Here is a 24,000-nt window from a genome sequence, read left to right on the forward strand (position 1 = left end):
CAAAAGTTCACGTTACAATCTGATGAAGTTTGCAATGGGAGTATATCGTAATCATGATTATCAGAAACCCTATTTTGTCCATCTTTCTTTTCCTTACTTATATTTTTGTCTTTGTTTTTATTGTTGTTTGTTTTTTTTGCTCCCTTTCGTTTTCAGTTCAACAGATCAGAATTTCATGATCAGATGAAATTAACTTGGATGAAGCGATTTTGGCAGCTCTAAAATTCTAAACTGGGGTTTGTCTCTAACTCCTACATGATAGTCAAGAGACAACGCACAAAGAAAATAATAAAAAATTAACAAAACGAACAAAATTGCAAATTTTTAACGACTCCATTGTCTCGCGATTCCTAGAAGAGAATTGTGCACATGCATAGAAAACCAAACCAAATATATAAATATGACCAGAAAGTCATGTCAGAAGTTTAAAAAAAAACGAACTTGGATCATTATTCAGGGGAACCCAACGATGGTTTTCTTCTAAATTCATTGAAAACACTTTTTAGACTATCTAGAGTACTTTTAGATCTCTAAAATGTATTCTAAATGGAGCTATAAAATTTGTATCTGTTCGGTAATCCTAGGGCAATTTGAGTCTTTTCGAAATTTTTTTCCCCAAAATTTTAGATGCAATTTAACGTATTACGAAAGTGAAAATTTTCCTGTTTCCTTCTTCCATCATATTTTTCAATCCGAAAATCTTAGGTTTCCTCAGTTTTCTACGAAAAAAGCCTAATCTGGCTGTGTAATATAAAAAAATCAAACTTCAGAAAATCGTACGGAATTTATTTCACAAGCTTCGAAAATTGTATGTGAATGGAACGGTCATCTAGAAATTTTAGCTGTCCTCAAGTAATAGAAAATTCTAGGCAATATTTGCTTCTACGATGCCCCTGATATGGAGCCTGGGTGTCCTGTGGTCGCGAGTCAGCGTTTAGTGGAAATGAATTGGGTGCCCGAGGAGTCTGGGAACTAGTCCGCCATATTGTTGTTACATTTTCACGTGGAGGGAAGTTTTCCTGATTACAACAATTTAGAAAACGAGAATGGTTCGACCAAGTAAGTTGTTGATCACATTTTGCTTACACCAAGTCATTGCTTTCAATTTTAAACTAGCTGTTTTTTATGCCAAACAATCTCTCACAGAAAAACAAAGCAAACGAATGACTGCACACAAGAGGTACAAAATTCAGAGAAAGGTTAGTTACGTTTTATACACTTAACGACGATGGCTTTTATTCGGTCACTTCGTTCTAAGCTACAATAGATCGTCACTGTCGTTGCTTTCACATCGTTTCATAGAATATCCCGATCAAACTTGGATCGAAATAATCCAAATGATCACGGAACGAAGTGACCCGATACTTAACGAATAAGTATTAAGAGATGTTTCTTTAACTATCAAATAGTTAAGGTTGTAATTCAGAGGGACATCCCAGTGTTTAGGCTCAAAGTTGCGGTCCAGTTTACTCGATTACTGAATTTAAGAAACTAAAATTATTATATAGATCAAGGTCAAAAAACGTGGAGATTTGGGGAAAAACCTGGAGATTTTTCAACGGCGTCAAAAAGAACTAAAGCTACAATGGAGGACAAAATTCTTAGGACAATTAACACGATCTGCCTTAATTTTTTCCCCTTTCCCCCTCGCCCCCAAGCAATGTTGTAGTTTGTGCACCCCTGTACACTTTATCCTGTGCTAAAAGTGTTTCTTCATCCCAACATTGTTTGGAGGGGGGAGGGGAGGGCTATTCGCGGTATCCAAGTGGTTAGAGAAGTGCATAATTATTATGCTACATCTGAATATTTGATAAGTTAAGGATGTGGAAGGAAGGTTTTCCATAACCGTTCCAAGGATTTTTGTCCTCCATTGTAGGTGTAGGGAACACATAAAAACGAAAATGGATAGCTAAAAATACGTTTAACAGGATACGAACCTTCCCATTCTGTTTTAAACTTTGTCTTCGCCCGATGAATATTCATCATTTCCCACCATTTTGACAATGTGGACAAAACGTATCTAGATGCGACAAACTGGTAAAGATAACCTTATTTGGTATGTGTCTTCAAAAAATGGTTTTGAGGTCTGTATCTCGTCAACCAGATGATCAAAAATGACAAATATGCCTTAGAACTGTGGATTTCTTTAGAATTGACGCCTGAAAATCAATTTTCCGAGGCAAAACTGAACATATTCAAATTGTTTATTCCATCGGCTTTTGATTCTGTTTAATGTGAAGTTTTTGTTCCTCATCATGAGACTGTGAGATTTTCCTCAAAACTGTGAGTCTTACGTTAAAACCATGAGACTTGAGAGGCCTGCAAGGCATGTCGTTCCTTTTCAATGTGTGGTTCAGTATAAGACTACGCCTTTAACCCTTTAACCGGCAAATGTTTTGGGGGAAATTTTATCACTGCAGCTATGTTGTGAAAAAATGCTGACAGCTTCCATACTACAACTCCTAAGGGCCATTAACTATATATCAAAATGCTTGTCGCAGTTAAATTCATCCTGTGTGGCCATGTCCTTCATTCCGGTGTTACCCTCTTTTTCATAAATCACTGACAAAGAGGAATTTAACATTGATCACCATTGGTGGAGCTTTTAATGGATCCATGGCTTTTAGGGATCCATCGATGTACAGCAAAGAATCCTGACGACCCTTGGCCAATGACTATTAGCTTACATAAGGTCTTTTTTTTTCTTTATGTAGATCAGGGAACATCTAAGAAAACAGCGGAAGGAAGCAAAGCTAAATGGAAAGTCAAAAAGTAGGTTACGCTGTATTTGTAAAGGGGCTTTAAATAGTGATCTAGTTTTGTTATTTAATATTATATTTAGACATTGAAACTGTTTCCTGTTGTCTGTTGCAATGGATGGCAAGGATGAAAATGGATTGAAACTTGAAAACATTGGGCCAAACTTTTCAAGTTGTAATGCAAATTTGAATTTGCTTGCAAAACTAACCCCCCTGCCTGCCACCAAAAAAAATTTTTATTGTGGTTGACATTCCCTTATTAAATTTGTTTGTTATCTTCTTCATAACTCTACAGGAGCATTTTGTGTAGGGGTAAAGGTAATAAGGAGATCATTCCAACACAGAATTGCCCTTAAACAGCATTATCCTTATGATATAGCTTCTTTAAAAAAGGACACATTATATAATCAATCAATCAATCAAAACCTTAGTTTATTTAAGTGTCAAACTAACATAGCAGTAGAGGAAGCACTAAATTGGGACACTATAAATTAAAATAAGCAACTATTGTAATAATTAAAATAGAATATTATTAACCCTTTTAACCCCAATATCCACATACAAATTCTCCAAACTGATCTCTATACATTTCCTTAAAGAATAAATTGAGAGAATTTGATAAAAGATCAAAGCATTTTCTCTTAGGTGATCATTTAATTAATTCTCATAACCTAATCTCTTGACATTGTATGGATATCATTGGGAGAAACTTGATGTTGGTCACTATTGGGACTAAAAGGGTTAATAAAACTATTTACAAGTGCATCATTATTGACTAGAGACCAAAGCGTAAAATGTATATGATTATTACATGTGCATAATTACTAAATTATGCACATTATGGACAGTATAATGAGCTTAGTAAAAATAGTAGTGTGTTTATTATGCACTACATAATTATAGTGCTATTGCTCAAATTTTGAGCACTGAGTTTCAGCAAGCAAGGAATTTAGGTCAAGCTGTAGAATATGCTGCTTGAACACAGATGTGTAGGAAGGTCCCTGCTCTTTTTAGGTAGTAGATTCCATAACCAAGGGCCAATATACATAATAGGATGCTTCCAGTGTGTAATCGTATTAAATCTAGGTAAACGGAATAGACCATAATAAAGATTTGACACTATCTACATGTGTTGATAACCTGGAAATATGTTGAAAATTTTGTTTATTCTTTTCCTTTTAGAACATAAGAAAGATCCAGGGGTCCCCAATCTTTTTCCTTTTAAAGAGGAAGTTCTTAAACAGGCAGAGGAGAAGAAAAGAAGGGTAATTTTTTTTAGGTGTTCATTTAATACATATACATGTTACAGGTCAATATTATGTTCATGTTAAAATTTTTTAACCTAAGTTGATTCTCAATTTCCTTTGTCTCCTAGCCCTAATTATTCATGAGTTAGGACTAGAAGAGAAAGGAAATTGAGAATCAACCTAGGTAAAAAAATTTTTAACCTGAATTTAACTAGCCTGCGAGGAAGCTCTCGGGACACTCTGGCAACGGGGCAGGAAAAGGAAGGAGAGCTTACAACTACAGTACATCTCTGGAATTTGAATTCCACTTCCAATTCCCCTGTGGAAGTGGATGCGAGCACGAATGTTTACAAACAAACATTGAAAAGCACATGCCAAGGGTAATGACATCATTACAGATGTACTTATTTCATCTCCGCCAATCAGCGTTTCACATCAATTTTTTCAGTGCAGATATTCTGGAATTCCAGAGACGGAGTTGCAAGCTCTCCTTCCTTTTCCCTCAAGGCTGCTTGAGTGCCCTGGAGAGCTTGCTCCAGGCTAGAATTTAATTTTGGCTTGTAATATACACACATACCTCACATAGCATTTACATGAAGTTCTTTGCTGATCAGGAGAATTCTGAATCCTGAATGCTTATGTGATGTGATCAATTCTTTACAGCAAGAGGAGACAAACGAAAGGAGAAAGCAGAACAGGTTAAAAGAGGTGAATAAGAAAAGAAACCTGGAAAGTCTACAGAAAGATGCAATGAAAAGGGGAAAGGAATTTGAGAAAAAGGTACAAATGTACTTTGCATGTATTACATGCACCCTCTGATTTGCTAACCTAGCAAACAATATGATCCTGTCCCACCCACTTAGGATTACCTGATATTTTCCTGCAAGACAAAAATTTTCCTTTGGGCATGTTCACGTAATAAATCCTGTATTAGTCAAGCTTGTTTGGTCAAGGTGGCCAGGTATTGGCCAAGTTCTTTTTTGGAACTTTTTGCCTCAGTCCCTAAGAGCTGAAGGAAATTGAACTTGCCTTTATCCAACCATCTATTAAAATTACTCAACACATCGTATGATAAATTTATGTATGTTTTGGTCGAATTTATCCTTGTTATATTTTCCTTTGTTTTTGTGGATTCATGGTAATGTACTGAAGGAGATGCAAACCACCCTGTGTTCAAGCTCCCTCAGTGATCTCTAAGCTTGACTCAAGGGATGGGGGTGGGGGAGAGAAACGGAGATTCCTCCCCCAACCCCTATGTACATGTATCTAAAGCTAGCGAAGCGAAAAGAGCTGAGAGAAACAGAGCTTGCTTATGGGCTTATAGAAAACAAATTCAAGTTATATATCAGTCAAATCGAAGTTTCAACATCCCCCCCCTCCCCCCCAGGCATACCTCGGGCATTTGACCCCTTTGCCATCCCGAGGAGGATGGAATTTGATTATCAGAGTCTTCCAGGGGGTGGGGAATTTGATCCCCATGTGTGAGGGGTGGGGAATTTGAACTGCACCCTTGATTTCGTGTGAAATCTCTAGCGTCACGAGCTATCATAGAGGACGGGGTGTTAGAGGATTTTTGTGGAAAAGATTGTGCCTTTGTGCACATGGCCAATTGGTTACGAGGAAAGGGCTTAAACAAGCTTTGTGCCATATTTGAAGGTATTTAAATTTAATATTTTTATTTAATATTTTTATTTTTATTTTTGGATTCAGGCTTTGAATATATGAATGTATTAAGTTGTGTTTACGATGAAATAGAATACCTATACCGGCGATTCAATAAGAAGCTGTAGTAATCTCAGTAGGTGGGATTTTTTTTATAGAATGTTTTGTATGTTGCATGACACACGAAGGAAAGCTGAGCATTCAGTATTAAAAACCGTGTAGTAGCGATTTCCGCCGCTTTGCACGAAATGTTTGTTCGTCATAAATACGCTAACAGTGTTTCTCAGTTTTTGTTATAGTGAATGCAAATTATTTGCTGTATTTATAAATAAAGATTTTGTTCGACAACTGAAGGCGTTTCTGCCATCCTTCTGTCATTTATGTGCCTGTGAAATGTCCCTGGGGTGGGGGCATTTGATCACCTGAATGGACCTAGTGTGGGGCATTTTGAACGGTATTTTGGCCCGGGTAGGGGGGAATTTGAACAATAATTTTCGAAAAAATTTAAATGCCCGGAGGGTTGCCCAGGGGTGGGGGGGATGTTGAAGTTTCGATTTGACTGATACATAATGAATAAATTGGATTGAATCAAGGATTATCGGGTCTATTGAATGGCTTACTTTGACCTGATCCCTCTCTGTAAAGACCTTTTTTTATACATGTAATTTATTTTTTCTTCATACAACTTACAACCTGTAGCTTATAATATGTATTATAATGTTTTGTTTGTTTGTTTGTTTGTTTTGCAGGAGTCTTTAAAGGAGAATTCTCAGTCAGATGTTTATTCTGGTAGAAAGTTAGGTCAGTTGAAAGTATTAAAACATTCTAACTGTATTTCTCTTAAAGAAAGTATGTACTCTCATTAAACTACATGTATATTTTTGGAGTGAGTCAGTAACATGCTTTTATGGTTCGTATGAGGCTGCCTACATTCTTGCGAAACACAAGACGTTTTACAGGAGACTTTGTGTGCCCCCAAAAAAAAAAAACACAGAGATAGAAAGAGAACTACCACTCAAGGTAGCAGCGTAGAACTATCCCTAAACTGACCTTGCTTTTTGCTTACAGAGGGATCTCTTAGGGCATATTATAAAGAATTTAAAAAGGTATGGATGGTCATACTCAGTACTTTATAATATTCATTTTTCCTTTTTGCAGTGTTTAAAAAAGGAGCAGGAGTGTATTATCAGGTTTAAAAACTCTCAGCTTTGCCTCAAGTTTTTAAACCTGATAATACATGACTGCAAGTTTTTTGAATGGCTTCAAAATCGCTGATATAGATCAACTCATTCTTGCATTTTAGATTGGTCGAAAAATTTGGATGTAAAGTTTAGCGGTGTCTTTATCAGATGTAAAGACATTTATTAAACCTTAATTTCTTTTGTTTTTTTTTTCTTTATGAATAATTATTAAGGAGTTTTTAAATATTATTTTTAATGTTATTGTACAATGCATAACCTGTGAGATCAATTTTCTTAAATCACTACCTCTGCTACATATAAGCGTTCATCCATCCAAAACACCCATCTTTGGTTCCCAGTCATCACAAAATTCAACAAAAATTTAAATCTTAAAGCAATAAACAGGACAATGCAATGTATTTGCCAATTGAGGTTTCACTTGACTGGTGCTACAATAAGATTGCGTCAAGATTCAAAGTTACGTGGAACAGATGTCGCATCATCTCGTCAAAACTCACTCTAGTGAATGGGAACTTACCACAGCTTTCACTAAGGGATGGGGGCTGACAACAGCAACAGAAATGTTGCTTCAAAAGTGATTCTGTGTTGTTTCAATCTTCATTGCGAACAACTTACTTTGTCAAATAAAAATATGTAGGTGAACTCTCCTGGGGTTGAATTCTTAAGAACAATATCCAGGTTCAGAAAGAGAAAGAAAATTTCGTCATGGCCTTTTTACATCCTCCTTAAAACGGAAAGTTAGGCATTTTCATGTCGTTGTACTGTTGTACAGTTATGGCAAAGAAATGTACAAAAAAGTGTGCTGCACGCGCAGTGTTGTTTTTTTGCTTATTTAACCTATTGATGTTACGATGTTCTTCTTACCATCACCGTCATCGAATCTTAAGGCCCCTTGTATTTCTCTTGTGAACAGGTTGTGGATGCCTCTGATGTTGTTCTTGAGGTTCTGGATGCCAGGGATCCCATGGGATGTAGATGTACACAGGTGTTTAACATTAGAATTCTCTCTAATAATCTTCCATTGTAATTTTTTTAAACTCTGAATTTAATTAATAGTCTGTCTGGAGTACATATCCTGTAGTTATTGACTGATTAAAAATTAATTAATTAATATTAATTATTTTATTAACTGATTATTCTATATTAGTTAACTAATTTCTTGCTTTGTTAATTCATGATCATTGTCATAATATTGTGAAATAATTTCAGTTTGGCACTCATGTCAGCGTGATAAACAGCTTCCGATCCACATGAAATTATTAGGAATTTAAACAATAACATTCGTCTTGTACAGTACTTCTGTATTTTGAAGTCTCCCAAAAACTTAGCATGCCCATACCCTCAGGCTATCGGACACGACTTTCTTTGCACACTCTTCCACCTTTCACACTCTCTAGATAGGAGGAAAATACAACTTCCCTTAATGTGGCTGCATGGGAGGCTAGCAATATTTCATGTCTGATTCATCCAGTGTACGGGACGCAATCAGTCTCTTTGACAGTCAGACTACATGTATGTTGTGTGATATCCAAATAGAAATTTCACCATTTTATTCAATCAACAGGTTGAGGAATCAGTATTGTCTTCTGGTGTCAATAAAAAATTAGTGCTGATTTTGAATAAAATAGGTGAGTACTAGTTATTTTTATGGGAGTTTGTGGATGAGAGTTTTTGTATTTTATCATGGAACTTATTTTTGCAACTCCTCATGGGGAATTAATTTTTAGGATTCTTAGCAATATTGCCATTGATTTTAGACTTCATGCATTGTTTTCTTTGGGATGAAATACAGGTGAAATAACCTCCGAAGAGGAAAATACCATTGTTGTGTAGTTTCAATATTTATTAACTCATGCAAACTGGCATGACAGTCCTGATGTGCGTGTGCATAGTGTATTTACTAACAATCACAGAGTCAAACACTCAGGGTTGTCATTAAGAGTCGGGGGCCGGGGAGTTTCCCCAGCTACTAAGAGAGTGGCCCCTGGCTTCTTTTATTGGAAAATAGAAGAAAAATAGAACCAAAAGAAATCCCTAGCCGTTTGATTCCCTGCCTACTTGTTGTATTTACCTGACAACTTGAAATCTTAGTGACAACCCTTGTGAAACACCCAGAAAGAAAAAAAAGGAGCAAATGAGAGGTAAAACTAAATGTCCTATTATTTTTTGGTCCAAACTGAGACCTGCAGGGAAAAAAATAAATAGGGGGATTAAGCATCAACAACAGCAACAGTAATGACAACAGCAAAAGAGCAATTGGTGTAATAATTATGAAGCAAAACAACAGCTTTGCATGTGCATAATGCTTTTTGTACAATTCTCTCTGCCGTTACATGCCAGCAAAGTGAAACGGCCTAACGAAATGTTTTGTGGAGGATGTAAACCCAAGACAACAGCTTCCTTTTTCTTTACAGCTCCTTTAGAATTCAGATCCAAAAACTTTGCCAAAATTTGATGAATTGAACAAGATGGAATACTTTATAAGTGTGATGACAGCAAAAATTCACACATGACCATTCTTTGGGCCTGGATGAGTTTGAGCTCCCACTTACTTGAAGATCTGAATCTGCCTATATAGATGTTATATTTAATATTGTAGCTTTAATTACTCTTCAGATCTTGTTCCAAGAGAAATTGTTGATAAGTGGTTAAAGTATCTTCGCAATGAGTTTCCAACAGTTGCTTTTAAGGCATCAACACAAGCACAAAAACAGAATTTAGTAAGTAATTTACTATTAGTAATTTTCCTTGGATGTTTTTTTGAAAACTTCTAATAAGTGTGGTTTCCACTGGCTGAGGAACAAACAAGGAGAAAAACGTTTTCTCACACATGGCTAGGAATATAGGGGTTTAAGTGTACCAGGGCCTTTAGGTCACGTGGTGTTTCAGAGTTCAGTTTGTTTTGAACATTGTCTTCCGCCATTGCTGCCTGACCTGTCCCATCCACCCACCCACCCTCCCTCCCTCCCACCCTTCCACCCTCCCACCCTCCCTCCTTGTCCTCTCAACCTCGTTCCCAGGGTTCTCCTCTAACTTTTGTTTTCGCATTTGAAGTAGTGCCTTACATATCTAGTTGTTATAGTACCTATCCTTAGTTTCTTGTCAGCGGTTTTTTTAGCTCTTTTGTCCTATAAAACTAGTGCTGGCTTTGTTGTGTTCATATTAAAGATCGGGATGCATGGTTAGCTCGGTGTGGCTCCTAATTGTCACTGTTTGGGAAGTACATGTAATTTTCAGAAATTCTTACTGCAAGATTTAGACAGTACAACTGTTTTCAAGAAGTATATTATCGAAATCCACTTAACTCATTCTGTCATTTCATCATCTAAGAAGGAGCCACACCTCACTGCTAAAATCTGCTTGCTTTAAATTCTGTATTTACAGCATCAAAGTAAAGTTTCTGCATCATTAGCGTCAGGAGATTTGCTAACATCCAGCGCTTGTATTGGAGCTGATACTTTGCTTAAACTTCTTGGAAACTACTGCCGAAACAAAGACATTAAAACAGCTATTACAGTTGGAATAGTAGGTAGGGACTGAAGCTATTAGTTAGACCGCGAAAGGAGTGCACGCGCGCGCGAGCACGCGAGAAACAAGGGCGGTAGCCTGACAAGAAAAAAGAGGGACTCTCTTTTTTCGTGCCTCCCACGCTTCGTGCCTTCAGTCATGCGCATAGTCATTTGCGTGTCTCACGCGTCTTGCTCGACAGACCAAGAAAGGAGATAGTCTGCTCACAGTGTATTCCTTAGTCTGCATGTAGATATCTCCACTACTGTTTCCTTTTCTTTACATGTGCAAGGGGAAAAAAAGCCGACATTTCATGACGCTACTACTGGTTTCTCCGCGAAATGACGCCGGAGGAACAAGCGGAGAAATTCCATTCTGATGACACGTCATGTGAATTGTGCTCCTGATTAGATGAAGCAAATTTTTAGCCAATCAACAGCTCTACCCAACAACTCAGCTCACGTGACGTCTCATGATATTTGTTGTTTCTTACATGCGAAGTCGAAATTTTAACATACTGTATTTCCCTTTTTCTAGGTTTTCCAAATGTCGGCAAAAGCAGGTATAAAAACTGTTTACAATAGCTGATTGTTAGTGACTTTGGCTTGTGAAGCTGTGTGACTTTCTGCAAAATAGGTGTCACGCCACAATTTTCTTGGATGGAAGGAAATAGAAAAAACTCTCCCCTTATCCCCCATAATCAAGGATGTAGCCGTGCCAAGACTAGAACCTCTTCCATCTTGGACTACTGTAGGGAAGGGACGGTCATAATTTGCCATTTGCACGATGACGTCATTTTACTACTACAACCAGAATCCTTCAGGATTTTGCTTTCTTGTGCAAATTAGTGCTTTTGTTTTCGAAACCTCACTGGGGATACCAAATTAGAATATGAAAGGAAAAACGAAAAGGATTCTGGTCGTAGTAGTAAAATTACGCATCATGCAAATGGCGTATTTGCCATTTATTAAGTATCTGGTTTACCTTTTAATGACATCTGAATATTTTTTTTATAATCTTTCTTGTTCGTAGCATCATAAATAGTTTAAAAAGATGTAAAGCTTGTACAGTGGGAGCTACTCCTGGAGTAACAAAGTAAGTACTTTACCTCATATAATATTTAGCAAAGTTGAACGTGCTACGTAAAAATTCAACCTCGTTCCCAGGTTCTCTCTCCTACCCTCTCTCTCTGTCGCTCCGTAAGGACGGGTAGGAGAGAACCCTGGGAACGAGGTTGCGTGAAAATTAACTTTGTGAGAAACAAACACGAACCTAAACAAGGTAGGATTTACTTCCCATTAGACGTAGTCGCGCAGCAACGGCAAAGTATAAAAAAACCTTATGCACGCGTAACGTTGTTGTTTTGCTAATCTAAACGTATTCAGGTTTGCCGTTGTCGTTGCTGTTGCCGTCTTCGTTGCTTTAGCTCCCTTCTGTTTTAAGACCCTTCAAACGTGTACCTATAGCTACAGTTCTTCATAGTTTACATGCCTACAGAGTCCACTACTGACTTCATGTAATTCATAAGCTACGTTCAAACGGACGCAACAACTCTCAACATTGTTGGGCCAACAATGGTGGGAGTTGTTGCATCCGTGTTGGCAGTGGTGTGCAAACGGATGCAACAACTCCTAACGATAACAACACGCGTCAACATGCAACAGGGTGTGTGCAAACGGACGCAACATGTAAAGGTGATGTTATACGAGACGATTCGCAACGACGATTGGTAGCGCAACACAGCGTTGCAACATTGTTGCGGCATTGTTTCGAATGGTTACAACATTGTTCCAACATTGCAGCGCTGTGTTGTGCTAAAAATCGTTGTTGCGAATCGTCTTGCGTCCGTTTGCACGGAGCTATACATGTACCCCAACACTTCCTTTATTCACATCACGCGCCCTTGGAGATCTTTTTTTATGTTTGTCGGATTGAGAGCAAGAAAAATCCGATATTACCTTGTGGTCTTGGCTTAACGGCTTTTCCTTTTTCTTTTTTTTCGATAACGTTTATTGAAATAGCTGTATGTTTTTGACCAAGCGAGAGTCAAGATCACTGGATAGTATCCAAGTTCTTTCAAAAGCAAAAGGGTGGACAGGGTAATAGCCAGTTATATTGAACCAAGCATTTGTCGTTGAGTTGTTGTACTTCGCATTACAGGAGCATGCAGGAGGTGCAACTGGACAAACATGTTAAACTTGTAGACAGTCCTGGAATTGTCATGGACAACAGCAACTCAGATTCAGCTGTGATATTGAGGAACTGCGTCAAAGTAAGGTTCCACAGTGTAGTCCAAGAGTGACCAACACCGACCAATACTAATTTTCTCATAGCCCGCGAGCAAGCTTCCCGGGGCGCTCTGGCGGCGGGGCGGGGAAAGGAAGGAGAGTTTGCAACTACGTCTCTGGAATTTGAATTCCGCCTCCAAATCCTCAGTGGCTCCCCGTCGATTGAGCCGTCAGATTTCCGCCAATCAACGCGAAGCGGAATCAAGCGCGAATGTAAACAAACATAGAAAAACGCGTGCTAAGGGTAATGACGTCATTACTAATGTCATCTCCGCCAATCAACATTTCGCATCGACTAGTTGCAAGCTTTCCTTCCTTTTCCCGCCGTGCTGCACCGCAGCCAGAGCGCCCCGGAGAGCTTGCTCGCAGGCTAATTTTCTCACTAATTTTCTTAATACATCATCATGATAATGGTGATGGAAACTAATAAAGTGAACACCAAAAAGAAAATACTTTGATCTTTTATTGACTTCTCTCAAACTAAGTTTTTAAGGAAATGTATAGTGCTCTGTCTGGAGAGTTCCTATGCGGACATTGGAACCTGAAGCCATATCTACACTGATCTTATCCTCATCTTTTTTTTTTTCATCGCAGATAGAAACCATTGATGATCCAGTTCCTGCTGTAGAAGCTATTTTGAGAAGATGTAACAAACATCAGGTATTAAAAATAACACTAGTATATAACGAAGGACACGTCCGAGTGCTTTGCACCTCGAACTTCGGATCAGGCGGTACGAACAAGGTTTCATTCAAAAGTTTTCCTTGTAAAGGAAGAATCTTTCATGTAAATTAAACAAGTTTTCCATTTTATTTATGCGAACAAGGAAAACTTAAACCCTTGAAAGATCATCCCAGTTATGTACGCAACTTACGCAACTATGAAAAGAAAGCCTGAAAAAAAAAAAGGGTTTGAACGTGATTTCAATCCATGATTTCTACGATACTCGTACAGTGCTTTACCAGTTGAGCGAATAAGCCAACTGGTAGCCGATTACATTAAAGAGTTCGTATACTCCTCAAGAAGATAAAGATATGGAAGTGAATACAATCGAACCTCCATGTGCGACTATCTCTTGTAAGCGACAACCTCTCATAACAGAACCTGTCTAAAACCCCAAATCTTTCCCTGTAAAAGCGTAACAGTTGGAACCTCTCGAAAACGACCACTTCCTGTAAGCGACCGCGTCACGTTTTGGAGCTGACGGTTTACAGTGATTTGCTCTTTTTTTTAATCTTTTGTAAGCGACCACTTGACGCATTGTTCGATGTCTATGTTCGCTGTGTGCATCATGCTACTGGTAACAAAATGGAACTGCATGGATCCTCCTGTGGTTCTTTTCTTGTAAGCGACTACCTCCCATAAGCGACAACTGAGTCTTCGCATTTTTGGGTGCGGTCGTGGTTTGACAGCATACGAAAGTTCATATATTCAAACTGCGTGACAAAGATTTAAATACACACAAACGATCTTTTCGTGATCTTCTTTCACTTGTTGAATCTTTGTCTCTCAGTTCGAGTAGGTGAAATTTATGTAATTATTCTCATTCACAATAATACATTGTCAAAAAAAAACTCTTTCCTCTATTGCCCTAATGTTAGTCTCCTCCGCAGCCGGTTTTAGGATCGTCACGCAACGCTCCTCCTCCCGAGCGCTGCATGACGACCCTAAAAACGGCTGCGAAGGAGACTACCCTAATGTATAATGTCTGCAGTTCTTTTGCCCCTCCCCCCCCCCCCCCCCCCCAATACCTGGAGTGTATAGATAATTTCGTTACATGATTGTTTGCACAAGACACATGCTCAAGAAACAATGACAAACTTGTTCTTTGTTTGTTTGCTTTACCAAGGTGATGGAAAAATACTCAGTTCCCGACTACACAGACGTTCATGAGTTTCTGTCGCATCTTGGAAAAAGACTCGGTAAATTGAAGAAAGGTAAGCCAGGGTAAATTGGCTTGTATTTTTATAGATCAACAATCGCCTTTACTCGGCCGTATTCGACACTTTGAGGTTGCGCGGGAGACCGGGTCGAGTTGGTTGGCAAAGTGCATCGTGGGACTGTTTTGGGGGACGCATTTTCAACATGGCGGCAAATTTATCCTTCAAAACGCTCCCACAATGCACTTGACAACCATCTCGACCCGCTCTCCCGCGCAACCTCAGAGTGGCGAATTCGAATTGTTTCCGCCCGTCCACACGAAAGGAAATATGATAGCATGTCTTACAGGGCATGCGCTGTTTAATGTATGACATTATCGTATTCGAAAACCTCCATTTTCGTCCGTCCACACGAAAACGATAAACAGGCGTTTTCAAAAATCTCCACACTGGAGAGCGTTTGGAAACATGCGTTTTCGGTGACCGTCTTCACTGGATACGTGCGGACCGTAGGCCAAACCGCAGAAAAAATAAAACGCATAAGTGCGGACGGGGCCTTAACCTTTTGCTTTATGACTTTATCGTCGCCGTTGCCGTTGCCGTCGTAGTTTCGTATGGTCCCTAGGGAGGCGGCGACGGCAGCAAACTTTTTCACTCTCATTCTATCTCGTTCATTTTGTCCGGGAAATGTTGGCCTTTTTTCTGGATTCGAATTCTGACTGTAGACTGTATGTAGGTATCTAGGTTCAGAAAAGGAAAAAGTTAAATCGTTTTCTCGCGTTCACGCCCTTCTTAAAACATGAAATTAGAAGTTTCAGATCGTAATCATGCAGTGGTGGTAAAGAAATGTACAAAAAAGCGGGATGCACGTGCAAAGTAGTTGTTTTGTAAATCTAAACCTGTTTCTTTTTTGTCGTTCTCGTGGCCGTCGCCGTAGTCATTGCTTAATTTTCCTAGTGTCTCTAGCCCTGTCCCTACGCGTTTCACGGTCACGTTGATGCTCTTATGTTTTCAGGTGGAATACCCAATGTAGTTGCAGCAGGAAAAGCTGTGCTGAAAGACTGGAACAGGTCTGTATTAACCCATCTTATCCCAACGATTAATTTCTTCTCACAGCAAGACTGCTCGATCAATTGCATAAAGTCGATCACAGGAAATGAAAAGGAAATGATCAATAAGTAGTAAAAGGCCTTGATTGTTAAATTCTCCGCGTCAGTACCACAGGAAATGTATTTTGTATCCGATTTTAATTTCTACATTCTGCTCTTTCTTGCAGTGGAAAGATTGTGTTTTACACACATCCACCAGAACAGCACTCATTACCCAGTCATTTGTCAGCCGATATTGTCAGTGAGTGGAGTAAAGAGTTCGATATAGTGAGTTATCGTGTGTATTGTTTGCAAGGTAGACTAGTCAATTGAAAGTAATGCTTTGTATAATATGAGTGTGATGGGAAGGAATGGGGCCATAGTGTCTTGGTTTAGCCTTGTCGTTTGTCGGCTGATATATTCAGTGAGTGGGTAAAGAGTTTATTATTAGCGAGTATAAGCTTCACGTATACGGCAAACGGCAAAAGTCAGATTCAAGTTGAGAATTTTTCAAAGATAAAACCAGCTCAAAAAACTCTTATGGATAAAAAATTGCGTGAAACTACTTATTTATGTGTAGAAATAATGAACAGTAAACGACAAGTAAAGAGGAAACTTGGTCACGTGGTACAAATTAGTGAGTCATCGTGTCTTGTATTTTCGACATAAACTCGTGAATTGAAAGTTATCTTTTGTAGGGGGAGGGGTGGGGGGCATAGGTTCGTGGTTTATTATACGAGGAGTGCCCATGATCTAAAGAAAACTGTATGTGTTGTGGTCTAATTTTATCCCTGATTTAAATTTTATTTTTGTTTTTGTTTTTGTTTTTGGGTGTGGTAATTTATGATAATGAGATTGAAAGAAACGAAAACGAAATTTAAACCAAGGATAAAATTGAACCACAACATATTCGCCATGATAAGAAGTAGCTTGACCAAGTGGTTAGAGTGCTGGACGTGGAATCCGGATTTTCCTAATAGAACTCTCGCCCTGGCAACACGCTGAATTCGTTTCTCAGTAACACCATAGATAGTACGGCAAACCAAGTTGAAATCTTTGACTACTCTTAAAAGTAGCCAACTGCATGGTTTGCCTCCCCTTCCTAATCTCTCATTCCCTCTTCTATTTTCTAAGTAAAAAGCTTTGGAGGTGAGGTTGTTGCCTCCCTCTCGTTTAGATTGTTAACCTCGTCGTGTAATGATTATTTGAATTATTTGAAGGTCCACAACTTTCAACCTTTGGTCGACTCAAAACGTGTTTTAGAAATAAAATTGTTTTACATTTTCAGACCTTTTCAACTCACCATTTAAGGCCACATCAACAAATTTGTGCGTTAACATGAAGTAATAATCGATTTTTTTCTTGTAGGGCTCTCTGCAACAGCACGAACAGGACGAACTACATGGTAACTATGTGGCAATATAATTGAACTAATCCTGTAACTTCCTAGGGTACACAAAAACCGAAATTCAAGACAGTCTAGGATTTCATTTTGGAAAATCCATGAGATAAACGAACAGTATAATGCGAAACCTTTCATTTGGACAATCATACCCCGCTATTTTGTTCAAGGACTCAAGGATTTCGTCTTGCTCTCTTGTCTTTTTAGTTTATTTTAGGAATATAATGTTCTACATCATTTGTAGCCTGTTCCAGATTCTAAGATAGTCGGGTCCGCGAAGTTGAGAAAGCGCGAAAACGAAAATCAAAGGGAGGAAACTGGGGAGAGAAAGGGCGGCCTTCCTTTTTCCCAACACTGCCCCCTTCCCCAGATCATGCGCGCTTGTTTTCGCGTTTATTTTACTTACGCTTCATCCCTACTTCTTGAGAGCCTTGAACAGGTTACTTCATTTGCGGCCTTGTAGACCAGCCTCGTTCCCAGTCGTCCTCGGCGATTTCGAATATGACATCACCTGTCAAGCTTGTCGAAAAAATATCGCTCCTGGTTCCAAGCCTTCTCTGGTCATTCGGATAGCGCGAACTGGCCTGGGTACGAGGCCGTAGACCTTTCTTTTCCAGAATGTAATTTAAGGGACCTGTGACACAAAATTTGTCAAAGTGCAAACAAAATCTTGCCCTAAAATCGTCGTAGCGAATCGTCCCGTGTAACATCACCTTAAGAGGCTCTGGTGGTGGGAATGATGGTGCGATCACCAAAAAGAAGGGAAAAAGAAATACTCGCGTGACAATACACCATAAGTCAATAGCAACTAACAAACAGCAGAGAAAGAGAGAAGGGTAAACACGCGCCTTACTTGCCTGGCTATTGTCCTTCCACGCAAGGACGTTCTTACGCAAGTGCATTCCAGTCGCGTCAAATGCTCCTTTTGGAGGCCAGCGTGGGCCGAGCAGATAGAGCGCCGGACTTGTAATCTTGAGGCTCCGAATTCAATTTCCGCTTTGACTACCTGCTGGATTTGTTCCCTGTAGTCCCGCGGTTGAATTCCTTGCTCATGCTTTATTTTTATGTTTTGTTCTTATTTTTTAGCCTCAATCAGTAAATCACTGGGTTAGCAGTAATTTATTTACCGATATAAGGTCATTTCTATCGCTCTTTAAGGCTACCTTACCTTTATTTGAAGTTCTTTGTTGTTACGTACTGTATATCTAATCATTGTTTGATCAATGTGCCAATACCATCCCGTTCTGAGTTAGTGTAGAAAACTAATCTGCATCGTATGTTTGGTAGGCCTGCGGAACACGGTGGAGGATGCCATGGTGTTGGAAACTGGTTGTCCTGTGGATGTAGCTGATATTGAGGAAGACAAAATGGTAAGGATATCAGAGAAACCTGCAAGATAATCCCTCAAACAAAAAAGTGGCGGTAGCAGAAAATTGCTAACACTAAGAGCAGCAGGCTTAAACTGACTACTGGCAGCAGACTCTTTGACCCTCGAATTTATCTTTTCAACGAAGTTGCTTAAAGCACCCTGGAAATAGCTGAGTGTCTCTCTCTGTCGTGGATTCATAGAACAAATTTCGACAAATTACCTGCTTATCACAAGCGAAAACTCTCACTAGCTTAAAAGAAAAATACCCTATCCGCTTGGGAATTCTATCACATTTTTATCGCGCTCCATCCAAAGTACCTCAAGGGGAGCAAAGGAAAAGTTTCAATAGAAACTGTTGGGGGGAGTGCGGGGGGCTGGGGCTGAGCTTCACTGTTTAACACGGTAACTTACCGTAACACGTCAATACTTGACACAAAGTTGTTTGCGAGGTAAATTTGGCATCGCGTTGAAGGGGAAAATGTGGCTGGGTCATTTCAGATCGACAGGTAACTTTTTTCGTGTCTCTAAGGGAATAGGAACTTTCGTCTGGGAAGTTTGTAGTCTGTATAGCTAGTGCTTTTGTTTAGTCGGCAGAACACCGACTGACAATAGCCCGCAAAGACACCTGCCTCTCGTCCGCTGACACGAGGGACACTTCCTGAAATTTCGATTGCAGCGCATTGGGCGATAAGAGTCGGCTGCATTCGCAGACCACAAGGAGGAGAGTAGAAATCACTCATTCATAATCGTGTCCCCTTTGCTTGCGGCAATTCCGCGCTGGGCGTGTCACCCGCCCCAAATAACTTCCGCTGGGGAAAATCCTCCATGCTGATGGTACTGAGCACATAAGATTACTCGCGTTTCTATTTTCTTTTCTTTGTCGAAGGAATCTGCAGAAGAAGATGAGGACGAAGATTTTGATGAAGATGACGAGGATGATGAATCTGAGGAGGAAGAAGCCATGGAAGACAGCGATGGTGAACAGGTATGGCCTGCTATCATGAACACATCCATGCGTTACTGATAGCGCTATAGACTGCCCGTTTCAAGAAAACGGTGGCATTGAATCGTAGTATAGACATGAGTACTGATCACGTTGAGTCTAGTTGACTGTGGTATGCAGTTACTGTGTAATCTTGTTCTTTGTCTACATCAATCTTTCTGCTTAGTTCTATCAACTTCGACGAGCAACGGTTGTTAATTTTTGGCTGGAGGCGAATGTAACCATCAGAAATTTCAGCTATTAGTCTGTAAAGGGGAAGATGAAATATAGTAAAATATTCTCCCAGAACACCTGCACACAAAGCCAAATGTGCCTAAATGCATGAGACATGGGAGAATCGACCCGGGGCTTTGCTTGTCGGTGGACCAGGAGCGAATACGAGGCATGCTCCATCGCTGCGGGAGAAGGGTGGGGCGAGAACTTCTATCGAGGGTGCCGAGAGCTAAACTTTACTGGAACTGGCTCAATAATCAAGCAGGCTGCTCTTAAAACTGAGGAACAAGGTCTGTTGGTATGCCGTGTATTCTCCCGGGCCACGCTGAGAATGTTAGGAAGTGCGCGCATTGGTGCTAATTTAGGCTTTTGTGCGTGTTTTCGCCAGTGAGTAGAGCCTCTCTGAGGTATCCGCTATCCTATGGGAGTTGCGACGGACGGAGGCGGGACGTCGGCTAAAACTGGAACTTGGCCCCTACTCCACTTTTTATCAAGAAGGCTTGTTACTTGGAGTTATCCTATAATACTTTGTTTTGTTTTCTTTGTTTGTTTTGCTTTTTTGTTGTTGTTGTTGTTGTTGTTGATCCACATACACACATGATCTCTCATGTCCATGCCAAATTGACGTTCAAACACTGTCACTTTGTTTTTAGGCGAACGATGATGGCATGACAGTCGTTGTTAAGAGTTCAAAGTCCATCGTGCAGTCTAAAAAAGACACACAACTTCATGGCAAGGCTGATCATGTACTGAAGACAAACGAAGTAAACGAATTTAACATGCAGTCTAACAAAGAACGGAAAAAGGTAATTGCGTGACCTTAGGAGCAAGGATCTACACAGGTGGTTAGTGCGCCGCCTTCTGTGCGAGAGGCCCACGGCTCGATCCCCAGATGTGTCCTCAAATCCTTCTTTTGACTTCTCTCCTATCCGTGTAGCTTCATTAGCTTTAAATACCCGAGACTACGAGTAGTCCCCCATTTTTCCTCAGGGATAGTAGAGTGAGCGAAACGGGAGCGCGCGTGAAAATCACCCCAAGCGAGAAAAGACGACACGGCGTGTCGCCTTTACTCGCGTGGAGTGATTTTCACGCGCGCTCGCGTTTCGCTCCTTTTACTATCCCTGAGGAAAAATGGTGCACTACTCGTAGTCTATAAACACCCGTAAAACGCAGTATTGATGAAGAGACGCGGGGGGGGGGGGGGGGTGGGGGGGTAAAATGAGCGCACAGTCGGCCTCAGGTTTGTTAATCAGGTGATGACTACTTCGAGCTTCCGACGTAAAGTTGGGGACTAATAGTCTCCAACGCGGCCGTTTTTGGCTCGTCACGCAATGCTCCTCCCCAAGAAGGAGAGGAGGAGCCTTGCGTGACCAGACAAAAACGGCCGTGTTGAGATTATCGAAAAGTAAGAAGCCTTCATCTTTACCTTAACCTTTCTAAGAGAGTTCACTGCTTTGCACGTGATCCTTTTACTGTCTCGTGCATAATTCTGTTTTTGTTAGTTTACTGACTTCCACTGATCTCGCCTACGCGTATGCCTAACGTTCGTAAAAGATTTGTTTTATGTTTTATAGCTCCAATACTAAGGAATCTGATAACCACTATTGAGAGGAAAACACTCATTTTTAAATATTATTTTGTTCTGTTTAGATATTTAAGAAGCAACAAAAAGAAAGAAAGAAACAAGGTGAGACTCTTTTCTTTTTTATTTATTAGTTTTTTTTTATCAGAAAAGCGCACTGTTTTCAGGGGCAATGAACCTTAACCCTTGAGTCGTAAACAAAGATAAAAGAAAAGGAAAGAAAATTAAGAGCCTAGGAAAAGACGACGGCGATAGCGACGGCGATGAGGTCGTCAAAAACGCAATTGGTTTAGTAAGCAAAACAGCAGCCCTTCACGTGCATTACACTTTCTGTTAATTTTACTGCCAACGATGTCGGCAAATGAGCTAATTTAATTTTTTCTTGAAAACGTGAACGGCAAACCGATAGATGCTTAATCTTAGCTCGGACGCTGTCTTCCCTCTCCTGTAGCCTGGAACTCCGCTGTGGCGAAAAATGGCAAAAAAAAAAACGGAGTGAAACGGCATAAAAAGAATCGGCGAGCTGAGCGGTGGACTGGGGAGGGGGAAAGGGCGGCGCACCCTTTCCCCTCCCCAGACTACTGCTCGGTTCACTTTGCTCGCCGATTATTATTATTTTTTTTTTTTTCACTTTTTTCCCCAACTGCAGAGTCTGGTCCCAGGCTACTCTCCTGAGACAATACACAGGAGAAGTCGTTACGTCACGTTGCCATGGAAGCTAAATTTCTGAATGACAACTAGGCTATTGTACATTATGCTTTTGCTTCCCCACTAAAATGCTCCACCTTAATGCTCCATTTTTCCCACTAAAATGCTCGGTCTCCCCAAAAAAGTCACTAAAATGCTCGGATAATGCTCATTATACAAACGGTTTTTTTAAATTAATTTCAAAGTTTACACTTACAAAAACGTGCAAGTGTTTCAAGTAACAACAACAACGTGTACAGCTGTATAAATACAGCCAAAAAAACAGCTGTATTAGGTTTTTTGTGAATTTTGAGTTTTACTCTTCATTTTCTTTAAAAACGCAGGAGCTCGTGGGGCATGGGCTCCTGAAAACAGTTAATTTCTATTTTATTTTCTCGGAAAAATTAATTTTCCGGGGAAAATGCCACTATAATGCTCGAATAATGCTCAATGCTTTTGCCTCACTAAAATGCTCGAAAAAATGCTAGCATAATGTACTAAAGCCTAATGACAACAAACCGAAAACGTCACTTAAAAAGTGATTTTGTACTGTTTCAAACTTCGTCGATCTTATTCAATCTCTTTTAATTTGTCAAAAGTTGGCGAAATTATCCGGGGTTGGATCCTAAAGGACCGTATGTACGTTTGGAATAAAAAAAGAATGTTATATCTCACCTACTCCATAAAGCGGGCGCGTGAAATTAGGAAGTTTCATATCGCAGTCGTGCAACTATGGCTAAGAAATGTACAAAAAAGCGTGATGCCCGTGCAAAGTTGTTGTTTTGCTAGTAGAAACTTATTGCTTTTTTGCCGTTCTCGTTGCCGTCGCTGTCGTCGTTGCTTTAGCTCCATATTGTTGTGATCTAGATATTTTGCTACCATGGTAACATAATGTACTTCTTCTTCTCTCTATTGACGTTTTGTTTTCTTTTGATTGACAGCGACAAACAGTCCCGAACCGATGATGGACAGCGATGATGACTATAACTTCGATAGTGACTTTAGTTGATGAGAACCTCTCCTCACCTGAAGGGCCACTTGATGTTGGATATGTAGCAGACTAGATTTCAAGATGATAACTTGATTGTCTGGGTCAATCATAGCCTGCGTAGCAGGCGCCTGGAAGTAGTGGGCGAAAGAGAGAACGGACGCGCGCGAGGGAGACACGCGAGGGGTGTCTCCTTCTCGCGCGCCCGTTTTTTCTTGTGCCCACCACTTCCAAGCGCCTGCTACGCAGGCTAGGTCAATTCACCTTTTTCATCCTCCTTGACCGTGAAAATGTATTTTTGTAAAATATAAAAGCAATATCACGCCCTGAAGAAGTCGCCTGAAACATCGTGAAGCTGATGATTGTAGCCTAAGAAAACAGTCGGCATTTCGCGACACCACTACTGGTTTCCCCGCGAAGTGGCGTCTGATGTACGAGCGCCCTCAACCGAGTATGGAATTTCTGCGCTCGTTTCTGAGACGTCTTTTCGCAGGGAAACGACTGTTGGCGTCGCGAAATGTCGGCCTGATTGCTGATTGGTCTATTGTATGTCTCAGTCATGGCTGAGGTTGTTGCAAGTTAGTAGCATGGATCCGAGTTTACGTGCTAGCACTATAGGCCACTTCCGAGTTCCAAAAACCCTCACTTTTAAAGTGAGGCCAAGTGCAGAACATTTCTTGGGAAAATCAGTTTTATTTACATGACAACGAAAAATCATTTCTTTTAATAAGTGAATATAATGATAAAAATCTTTATTAGTTCCATTAAAATCACTAAAGTTTATTGTGCATTTACATCGTTGACGCCACTTGATGATTCGTTTTATGTCCCTTTTGGTTAACTGTTTTGTGTCTGAAGTTATGAATGTATGAAAATCATATATTTGAACTTTGGAGTGAAGAATTAAATGAAGGATGATCATCGCAGTTTTGTGTCTGTCGTACAAAATGATTTCATATTTAAAGTCGAGAACATCCTCGGAGACCCAGGGGCAGATAAAGGGGGCGAGGGAAAGTCTAAACGGGTGGGAAAATATATATGGAACGAAGAAAAGTAAAGAACGGCGAGAAGAGCCCCTGGGGACAATGTCTTACCAGACCAGTTCCAAACGGTCGCCGCCGTT

At 40.0% G+C, this 24,000-nt stretch overlaps 1 protein-coding gene across 1 annotated transcript; it reads left to right on the plus strand.

Moving 5' to 3' along the window:
• The first annotated feature begins 957 nt into the window (after positions 1–957).
• LOC140923182 (guanine nucleotide-binding protein-like 3 homolog) lies at positions 958–23,803 on the plus strand. Its single transcript, XM_073373260.1, has 24 exons — positions 958–1,059; positions 1,147–1,199; positions 2,715–2,772; positions 3,942–4,024; positions 4,670–4,786; positions 6,418–6,469; positions 6,737–6,774; positions 7,784–7,855; positions 8,435–8,498; positions 9,487–9,590; positions 10,255–10,399; positions 10,915–10,939; positions 11,410–11,472; positions 12,538–12,649; positions 13,260–13,325; positions 14,515–14,602; positions 15,561–15,615; positions 15,822–15,921; positions 17,002–17,038; positions 18,323–18,405; positions 19,291–19,389; positions 20,274–20,426; positions 21,271–21,307; positions 22,831–23,803. The coding sequence occupies exons 1-24, from the start codon at positions 1,047–1,049 to the stop codon at positions 22,896–22,898; spliced, it is 1,785 nt and encodes a 594-aa protein (XP_073229361.1). The 5' UTR covers positions 958–1,046; the 3' UTR covers positions 22,899–23,803.
• Positions 23,804–24,000: the final 197 nt, after the last annotated feature.

The sequence above is a fragment of the Porites lutea genome, chromosome 13 (assembly GCF_958299795.1).
Source record: "Porites lutea chromosome 13, jaPorLute2.1, whole genome shotgun sequence".
NCBI classification, from domain to species: Eukaryota; Metazoa; Cnidaria; class Anthozoa; order Scleractinia; family Poritidae; genus Porites; species Porites lutea.